This window comes from Pagrus major, chromosome 12, assembly GCF_040436345.1.
Source record: "Pagrus major chromosome 12, Pma_NU_1.0".
Taxonomy (NCBI): domain Eukaryota; kingdom Metazoa; phylum Chordata; class Actinopteri; order Spariformes; family Sparidae; genus Pagrus; species Pagrus major.
The window spans coordinates 19,784,557-19,795,437 of NC_133226.1; the positions used below are offsets into that span (position 1 = coordinate 19,784,557).

General features: G+C 38.6%; 1 protein-coding gene across 1 annotated transcript; it reads left to right on the forward strand.

Moving 5' to 3' along the window:
* Window positions 1-82: 82 nt before the first annotated feature.
* dolpp1 (dolichyldiphosphatase 1) lies at window positions 83-6,112 on the forward strand. Its single transcript, XM_073478638.1, has 8 exons — window positions 83-191; window positions 894-994; window positions 1,159-1,243; window positions 2,418-2,517; window positions 2,798-2,896; window positions 3,158-3,286; window positions 3,421-3,510; window positions 4,726-6,112. The coding sequence occupies exons 1-8, from the start codon at window positions 116-118 to the stop codon at window positions 4,760-4,762; spliced, it is 717 nt and encodes a 238-aa protein (XP_073334739.1). The 5' UTR covers window positions 83-115; the 3' UTR covers window positions 4,763-6,112.
* Window positions 6,113-10,881: the final 4,769 nt, after the last annotated feature.

Genomic DNA, 10,881 nt, shown 5'->3' on the forward strand with positions numbered 1-10,881 from the left:
GGATTGGACGGCTGCTCCGCTGCCGGGGCCCGCTTCAACACACAGCTCCGCTCGCCATTGGTTAGACACGTGTCTGGGGCGTTTCACTGGGACTGCCCGGTTGTGTCCGGGTAAGATGGCGTTGGAAGAGCAGTGCTCGGCACCACCTCGATGGCGGTCCATATCTCTGACACACGTAGAGTTCCCCGAGGGTACGTACGCTCGACATGTTTTCTCTAAGTACCGAGGCTCCGCTAACCATCGGCCGCTTTGTCATTTTTGAAGAGTGCGTGTGTTTGCTTGCTACTGAATGGACACGGCCGTTGGTGCCGCTGCCAAATTGTGAGACGCTATACAACCTACAGCACAGCGGGGAATGTAACCCGGGCTGCGAAATTGTGAGACAGCGCCGCATGCGCAGTTGGCCTCCTTGTCCACAATGAAGGCTAGCTAGCGTGCTAGCTTTTTTTAATATCGGCTTTGATATGTCCTCTCAGGAATAAGCGTACATGCTGTGTCCTGTCCGAATTGTTCGACAAAATTCGCTCATTCCGAACAGCAAATAATGATTCCTCACTGTGGTGGATATAACTAGCTATTTCATCTTATAGAAATGTAGCCAGGACTGTGGCTAACGTAGTAGCTAGCTGCTTGGCCTGACACTGTTTAGTATAACTAGCATAAACCATATTCCACCGAGCTACCCGAATGAACAAATTCAAATAATGTGGTGTTTCAGGACGACAATTGATTAGCTACTCCGTCACAGCAGCTTCCTACCTGAAGCCACAGTTAAATATTTTAACCATCCGGGTTCACTGAGTGCCTCAAAAGTGTCACTCCCACCAGTGCTAAGTGACTTTACAGGCGTTCATGATGTGCTTTAACATAAGTCCTGTTTCACTGTGTTTCAGGTGATCTGACGGGACAAGTGCTGGCTTATGTCAGTCTCCTTCCCATAGCAGTCCTTGTGGGTTTTGTTACACTCATAGTGTTTAAACGGGAGCTGCACACGGTGAGTTCAGCACATGCACTTTTTTTGTTTGTTTTCAGAAAGAGCATCACTTTTATAGTCCGTCTGTTCATGTGTTTATTAACTCACATGAGCCTGAGCAGTGGTTTCAGATAGGTCAGAGGTTTGTAAGTGCTCATGTGTTGTTTGTTTGTTTGTTTGTTTAGATTTCCTTCTTTGGTGGGCTCATCCTGAATGAAGGGGTAAACTGGCTGCTGAAGCACATTCTCAGAGAGCCGCGCCCATGTGCAGGTGAGTGAAGCAGCATGCTTGTCTCTATGTGTAGTAGTAGTAGGTCGACACCATGCAAACACATCAAAATATCCTGAATATTTTCTTCTCATATCAATCACAATATCTGGTCGGTCCAGTTGTCTAGTTTAACTTCATTCATACCTACAACAAACATGCTAGTTACAATAAAAGATATGTAATAACCAAATATAAGGGTGGATGTAATGAGTGAAATCCTCTGTTAGAGCTCCAACAATTTGTTAGATCATTGATTAACAGGAAATAAACTAATATTTTGGTATTTGAATAATCATTTTAGTCAAGTTTTAGCTTAGAGTGAGGATTTAATACTTTTATTCCTCACAAAATTATATTAAACTGAATATCTTTGGACAGTTCGGGTCCAGGAAGAATGAGACATCTGAAGCAAAAAAAGTTAGGGAAAAAGTCAAAAGTAAAATATATGCGCAGCTGAGGTAGAAACCTTTTATGGGCTTATCTGAGAAAAGCTCACCTCAGATAAAGAGAGAGGGGAAAAAAGGAAACAATACATATCTATGAATTGCAAATGGCAATGCAAAATAAAGCATACATAACTTTTACATGCCTAATCACATCATAGGTTTTGATAAGTTGCTAATGGAAGACAACGGCACTATGTTGAAAACACAACAAGATTAGTTAGATCATAGTATAATTGCATGTACTTAAATTAATAACATCAGAAAAATTCCAATTGTCAGTTGCAGCCAGGAATGCCCATGATAATTTCCCACAGCCCAAAGTGGTGTTTTATATTTTCTCGTTTTGTCCAATCAAAAGTTCAAAACCAAAAGATACTCAATTTAAAATATTGTAATAAAGGGGAAAAGCAGTTTATCCTGACATTTGAGAATCTCAATCCAAATAATCCAAAAATATTTATCTTGTGATTGACCAATCGTTCTCCTGCTCTAACATATATTTTAGCTTATCTAAACTAAATACCTGACAAATCAAGCTACTTTAATAGACTGAGGCAAAAATTGTATATGTATTCATGATATTCATGTATAATTAAGTAATGGAGATGCTCACTTTATTCTGATCTTTGCTTATTATCCTGAACAAAATCATTGGTTTGATATGTATATGAAGATGTACTCCACACTGTAAATGTATATTTATATCGGGTTCTGTTGTCTTTCTGCAGGGGCTCACACAAACCTGAACACAGAGTATGGGATGCCCTCCAGTCATTCCCAGCTTATCTGGTTCTTTGTTGTTTACTTCTTTCTTTTCCTTTATTTAAGGTGAGTCTGTTTTACTGGTATTTTTGTTAATGAAAATGACAAAGTAGACATTTTCTGATCAACTCCCAACAATGTTAAAAAATGTCATGAATACTGCATTGTGTCAGAGATCTGTCATTTATAGTTGTATGTGTTGTTTATTTGGCTTATTTTAAGGCATTTATTTAATTATTATATGAAATACAGTAATGTTTTTGATAATCACGTATTAGACACTTTCACTAAACCTTCACATGTTATAGATGTCATGGTATGAACTCCTGCTGATTTCTCTTTTCAGAATGCATCAAACGAACAATGCTCGATGTGTGGACCTGCTGTGGAGACACATACTGTCCATCATCCTGTTGGGCATAGCCTTATCAGTCTCATACAGCAGGTAAGAGACTGACCCCCTCCCACCTCCTGTAAATCTTCAAGATAAAGCCCAAACTCTAAAGTGGATATAAAGGTGGAGAACAATAATGTCAAGGGCTTGTAAAATTAGGAATTGTGTTAAAGGAAGGCAGTAATAGCTGATGGATTGATGGCAATCCAAAATCCAAAGATTTTAAATCTAATACCATAGAAAACAAAGAAAACCACCAAATATCAATTTGTGTTTTTCAACATTATGTCTATTTCTCTCTCCCATTTTCAGGGTCTACCTGTTGTATCACACCTGGAGCCAGGTTTTCTACGGAGGAGTGGCCGGTAGTACGATTGGCATAGTCTGGTTCTTTTTCACACAGGAGGTGCTGACACCATTATTCCCCAAAATAGCAGCGTGGTAAGTAGTGCTCTCATTTCTCTGCTTCCTTCGTGTGTCACAGGGGAAGATGATTCCTCCTCAGCCTAAATTAATGGATAAGACTAATATCCAGCTACCGCTACTCTAATCATCTGCTCTTTTATGATTGATAGGCCAATATCAGAGTACTTCCTGGTGCGAGACACAAGCCTGATCCCCAACATCTTATGGTTTGAGTATACAGTGACCAGATCAGAGGCGAGGTAAGTTGCTGTCTTGGACCATACATCAGGTCCTAAATCACATTTATCACCATTAAGGCCCGGTCACACCAGAAAGTGGCACACAGGAGTTTACATGTTAAAGTGACATAAGCAGTGCCAGAGGCTTGATGACAAAGACCATTGTTACATCAAAATAAGCACATATATGCAGGGTTTTTAAACGCAGGTAAACCCGCTAGAAAGAAGGGATTGACTCCTTTCCCATTGACAGTAGATACGTTTTCCTTTCCTTTCGTTTTTTTTTTTTTATCTTGTGTCATGTTTGATGTCACAAATGCATTAGAAAACAGGGACCCGTATTGATCAGTGTCCCGTTCAAACTTGGCACCGAACGAACGATGTTTGAGCGCTCGAATATCGTTCAGTTGGCACTGACTCCAAAAGAAAGACTGAAGTAAAATATACTTAAAACGTGACAACTGTTAGCGGCTTCCGTGCTTGTCAGCTCCCTGATCAGTACCGCACATCTGAAACTCTCAACAGAGATGGGAAATAAGCTAAATGTCTCTCTCCCTCGTTCGTCATCAGCTCTGGAAAAAATGACGTGTCTTTTTAAGACTTTTTTTAAAACAAGTTGTAACGTCTTCTGGATGCAGTCTGATCTGCTGATTTCAATTGTTCCCTGTTTTTCCAGCACATTTGTGATGACGTACATGACACACAAGGAAAAAAAACAGAAAGGCAAACTTGCCTCCTGGCAGTGATAAAGGAATCAAAGACTTATTTTTTGCAGGTTTACCCACATTTAAAAAAAAAACAGCACATTCATGCTAATTTTAGTGTAAAAGTGGTATTAGCAAGCTCATTAGCTCATTCATTAAACAGACACACAGCCAATTAAAGTATTTCTACCATTGAATCTTATCTCCCAACTCTCTGCAAACCATTCATCTGTTATAAAGTGTTTATACTTTAAAAAAGGAGTTTAACTGAAAATGAACGGAGCAACGCGGCTAATAAGCTTCCGTAGCTTTTTGCATTTTGGACTCTCCGACTCTTATTTCCCTCAAAGATCAGTACTGTAAAGATAAGTTGTTAGGTTCAATGGCGCAAACTTGTGGATCAAACACAAAAAAAATTATGTGAAGTTACTTTGTCCCCGCTAACAGTCCACTGGTGTGACTAGTCCGTCAATGTGTTTGAGACTCTTGCATTTGTCCTTAGCTCAATTCTCCTTTTGTGTCTTTCTTGTAGGAACAGACAACGAAAGCTTGGAACAAAACTTCAGTGATCTACACACTTCTTTTGTGAAACTGAGTTTAGGACCACACATGCACACACCACACACACATTTACGTGCACACACAAACAATTGCTCACTCGACAAAAACACACTGGAGAACCATCTTTTGGACTGACGTGGTTGCAAGGAGTAAAGGGCAAAAAAACGTTTACAGGTGGCGAAAGAGTGCCTGGACCTGGCCCGGAGCCTACAGCCTGAGCAAGTCCGTCCACACGCCTCTCCTTCTTGTACAGCTTGCCCAAAATGCTCTTCAATGCATGCAAGACTGTGCAAGAGGCATACTATTTAATGATAGATTAATATATATATTTTAACTATAAACGCACGCTGACAGTAACAGTGTACTGTAAGAGATTTCAAGGAGCCTAAAAAAAGGAGGCTTTGGTCAAGTTTCAAACAAATTGGTGGGCGTCATTGCAGCATGTATTTAGTGATTCCTTTTTTAAAATATTCTGATGGATAGCTGGTGGGATCGGGCTGGGAGGGGGGTTGGTTATGGCTAGGTTTTCCATTTTTCATTGTTATATAATAGAAAAAGAACAATTTCTAAAAATTGGTTATGATGTAATATAAATGAAAATTTGCACTTTGTGAAATTTACAAGTAAAAAAAAAAAAAGACTAACACTAGTTAAATGTTAAGACCCTCCCCCTCTTTTCCCTCATCAGTCTTTGCTTTGTATCTATGACTGTCAGTCCTAATATATTAGACTCCAAAGCTGATCTGCAAGCAGTGTAAATTTAATATACCTTCTGTACTGTTGAGCATCGAGGTTGTGTTTTCTGTTCATATCCACATTTGAGGAATATGAGACTGAATCACAGCAGCAGGTTTCAGTTGTTTTTGTTGTTGGAACACACTTTGGACTGAGGTGGTGTTTTCTTAATGCCTCACACACAGTAGCAGCCTGGGAACAGAGTTCTGGGAATCAGTTTTCTGTCTTTCTTTTAAATTCTGTTTCTTCTTATTTTGTTTTCTGCTGTTGCAGAGAACAGTTTTCTTTTTACCTGCATTTCCAAGATAACATTCCATATCATTTAGTGAGAAAACACACATAATGACTGCTGAGGGGATATGTTTTCTTTTTTTGTATTATTATTTTTTTTATTTTTTTGAAGAAAGGAGAAAAAAAAAAGCCTCAGGTCAGTCGTAGCATGTGATTATGCTTAATTCCTCACAGCCCACGGCAGCTAATGTTGAAAGCTGTCAAGTGGGGATCTGAAGCTGATTTAAAACTGTCATATCAATAGCTCCACAAAGGGAAGTAGTTCTCTTAGACTTTGATTTTTTTCCATGTGTAACCTATATCAGGCTGAATAAAAATGTGTTTATGTACAAGAGATTGTTCAAGTGTCGTGCTTTGAAATGCAGTGAGATCTTTTTGCATTCAAATTGCTGTTTTACTTCGTAAGTGTGTTTGCAGTTGAGCGACTGTGCCACTTGATAGTCAGATTTACTGATCATCTACTCGCTGCATCAGTCAGTGAAGTGTCTGTTTGACTTTGGTTGGGCTGTTATCCCACCACAGTTCCTCTGTTTATTTGTCCTGATGTAACACAGACTCGAAAACTGGGAAGGGAAATAAAATCTGACAAAAGTACTGCTGAAATGATTTGCACGAGGCACTAGCCATGAGAAAATAGTAGCTGATATTGTACAGATATCACAGTCTGCAAGGAATATTTCAGTGAAGCCATGGGAGCAGAGAAAAACATGTCAGGCTATCGTACCTCAAGGAACTTCTGACTGATGCACAGAATACATTTTATGCACTATGGTTACAGTTACTTTATTGTCTACCATACCAAAAGTTGCTGCAGCAAAACCAAACATCGCAAGTAAAAACATTAAATGAAAACATGGAAGAAATAGCCAGCAATGTGGTCATGAGGCTATTCACTCTGTCAAAAAAGATGCATTTTTAAAGGCATATATCATTAAATGCACAAATACAGTATGTAATGTGATACTTGATGCACAATACAATATGTATATATATATATATATATATATATATATATATATATATATATATATAGGTATATTTATATATATATCATACTCAGGCCAACAATGAAAGTGCACACTCACTTCTTTCCCCAGAGACAAACTGTAGTGGAAAACGTGGCACAATGAACGTTGCCTTATTGGACAGAGACAGAAGCACTTCAGTGTGTATTTGGACGCTATACGGGCTAATGTAGGTGACAAATGAAAAATAGCTCTCTGTTCAGTCCAAACAATGAACAAGCTGCTTGCATTGTGAGGGCAGCGTCATGCACTTCTCTCCCTGCACTCTATTCCCCTGATGTGACTGCTTGAGAAAATACTCCCATCCTGAGGAAAAGACACATGTGCCCTATTTAAAAGACCCATTCCATTTTTGATTCACTTTTCAGGTCTAACCTCAGGCTATCCCCAAACACCCGTGGGGAACGGGCACAGCCTAGATAAAATGTTGAAGTCCTCGACCTATTTCTGTTTCTCTAAGCTATTTTCTCGGAACTGCACCGTTTGAATAGGCATTTCTGTACAATGCTTTTTTGGATGTGAACCAGAGTGATGGTTCAGACCCGGGGGACCCAAAACTTATATGTCTTTACTGAGCTGATCATGACAATATGATGTTTACAGCTTGTGCCTCGTACTGTCCAGGTTATAAAAAGTCGAGGCCATAAAAAGTAGAGGCCATTGTCAGCTTGAACATAATACATGTAGATATGCTGTATTACATGCTTCTGTTCCAGCAGAGGTGTCCCATATTGGCAAAGCCCACCAAAATCAAAAAGCATTGGAGGACTGACATCCACTGGATGAAGCTTGTTATTGCAATCCACTGAGATTAATGTAACTCAGCAGGGTGAGGCTGCCATAGAGTACTGTAAAAAAGAGTACTGACTGTAAAATATAATATTAACTGCCTGCTTCATCAGTGTATGATGTCTGCAAAAGTTCTGTTTTAAAAAAGTTAAAGGGCAACTGCACCAATTTTACATATTAGTGTGTTTATCACTGCATACATGTATGTGAAACGGTAGTATAAAATTCCAGAGGAAGCTGCTTGTAATGATAAATTGCCTCCAGTGATGTCATTCAGTGGCTAAATTGTATTGTGGGTAATGTAGGCACCAGGTTTTGAAAAGGAAGAAGAATGCCTTGGAAAAAAGGTGACATCTCTGGTTCTGCTGTATCCATTTTGATCATTATTGTCAAACTGTCCATAATAAGTCCAACAGTGTTACAGGAGTGCAATGCTAGACAAGTGAACTGCTTTTCAAGGTGGTTAGCCTACAAAAATACATCATCCCTGCAGCAATTGAATTCTCAGTACAATAATTTCCTGTTTTTTGATCAAACTCAGTAAGCACAGTGAACAAAAAAGCAACCACAGTCTGTATTAAAGCCACTGGGATGTGCACTCCATTCATTTTAATAGAATAAATTAATTAAATATGGTGACATTGAGTAAATATTGTATTTTTCTGCACTGAAACATTTAGAATTGACATTATTGTTGTATGAAACACATATGGAAAACATTGCACACATCGCATTTGAACAGAGAGGAAGAAATACAATACTTTTTTCATGTATTTCCATTTTGTGTGCATCCATGATAGTTTAAAGGAAAATGTTGCACATTTTACTCTTTTGTGGTTGGAAGTCACTTTACAGATAAGAATTGTGCATTAAAAAGACCTGATGAGCAAACACATACTGTAAGGTTTATTGTTATAGTTTAAATCACTACCTCTCTGACCTTTCCATGAGTTAGAGCAGTTTGATTATATTACATGATAGGTTTCTGTGGCTGTGTTTTCTTGTATGTGTTGCTCCTCTCACTGGCGTAGAGTGGGCAGGAAATGATGATGTCAAGCTTTTTGATGCAACAGTCACGAATAAGGGACATTTAAATCCAAGTCTGATGACAGTTGGTGGGCTGTTTGGCCTCTTGTCAATCAAATCCAATCAAACCACACCAACACAGTCTAGATGATGCAGATTAACTGATTTTAAACCCTTATTAAATATTCCTGAATACCAAACTTGAACTCTGTTGCTTATTTAGTCATTAATATTTAAAGTTATATTGAGAACTTCAAAGAACTCAGCTGAAGTGATGAAAACCATTTCTCTAAAACATTTTATCCTCATTTGTTGCAGTGTTGTAAAAAGTACCCAAAAGTCATACTTGAGTAAAAAAAAAGAAATCTTGTTAAAATATTACTTTGGTGAAAGTGAAAGTCACTCATACAAACAGTAATTGAGTAAAATTATCTGACATTAAATGCACTCAAGTATCAAAAGTAATTTTCTTGCAATAAATGATCTTCAGTATCAAAAGTACAAGTCAAGGTAAATAAGGTTTGTTGTTTTGATGATGTTGGTAAAATCTCCCACTGACTACAAAGACCATATTGTACAGTTCACGTCTCCTCCTAATTATCAAACCACGCAGTGATGTGTTGCATTAATCCATATTAATCCACAGCTGAAAATAGTCCACAAGAAATGCGCTAATTCATTCCTGTTCGAGACATTTTTGCAAAAAACTTCAGTGCCCATGCAGCTATTTTAGGAAATTACTTGGACTTTTTTAAAAGTGGAACTTTTTAAAGTTTAATGTCTTCAGTAGGAACAATGGGCTTTGGGGCTGAGAGCCTCAAACAGACTGGGGTAGTCAGAGTGTTGACAAACGGAGCAAAGCAGTCTTTCTTGTCTTTTCATGGAACAACAAGAATATACATCTATAGAAGATTCTATATTTTTTATGAATAAACTATAGAATAACACCAGCCTCATTCTTTAAAAACTGCAAAGACATGTTTCATTTTAGATGAACATTGTTCACCTACCTAATGATGTTCGATTTAATTTGCTCCCTGAAGGGCAAATTAAAATCACTGATCAAACAGCGGCCCCGGTTTGATCAACAAGCTGCTGTCCAACTGCAACTCCTCCACAGTGGACCTGTTCATTTGCATCCTGTGTGCCATGTGCATTGCCTCATAGTTGGCTAACATATACAGTATAAATGCTACAGAGCAAGCTGGACACTTTTCAGCATATTAGCTTTGCATTAGTTTTGCAATGACAGATAATGACAGGTTTGTATTTCAGGGAACTTTCAGGGAGCTGTGATAATATTCAGTTGTGTGTACTATCTGAACACACATCACTGGATTTGAATCAGAGTGGTTTAACTGGTATTTTGGATGCGCAGTACACCTATCAAGTAAAAGATCTTGAGGTGATTTATCTAATGAAGTAAACAACTTGTTATCTGTATGTGTCGAATCCCCTGGTTTTGGTTCTGCTCTCCTGTAAAGCTCGGCCAAACCTGCCTTAAAATCCTGGATTCACGTCCTCGAAATGTATTTTTTTACTACCTCAACATTCATTACAACAAATTGTGAAGTCGTCTTTCTGATTTGGATTTTTTTTTTGTCCAATCCTACTGACTGGCGAGTCACATCTCTGCCAGCAGACATTGGCAGGGATTTCAGAGTGTAATCTCACAGGATATCGGCAGCAGCTTTGAGTGTGTTCACTCTTTGGAAATGGAAGTTGTTCAAATTTGAGCTCTCTCTGCTCAGATCTACAGTGAGGAGATTCACTGTGTGAGGTTTGAAAAGCACTGCTTTACTGTATATGCATGTGCAGAGTGTAATACTGGGAGAAATACATGTGTGTTTTGTGAGACAATTATGAATTTTATAGCTTTGTACATTGCTTAAAGACGATTGTATTGAGAATTAAGAATGTATGAATATAAAGATGTTCTGCAGGAATGTTTGACTCTTCAGACACTCACTTGTATTTGTTCTAACTGCAGCACCTCCAGCATTAATAACATCTGTAATAACTCATGGCATTTTGGGATAAATCCTAATGCAAGAAATCACACCACGTCTGTTCTGCTTTTTTTCTCGAGCTGCTCAATGTCAAAAAAAGAGGTGAAGTCAAATTGCCCACTTTACAACACTTTATTGTGCAGTAAATGGGTGTGTGTTTTACAGACAGTGCCCCCAATGTTGAGCCAGAACCACTAGATGGCACCCATCTTCCACTTACAGAGAGGACTGTATTGAGATCAGCACAGACAC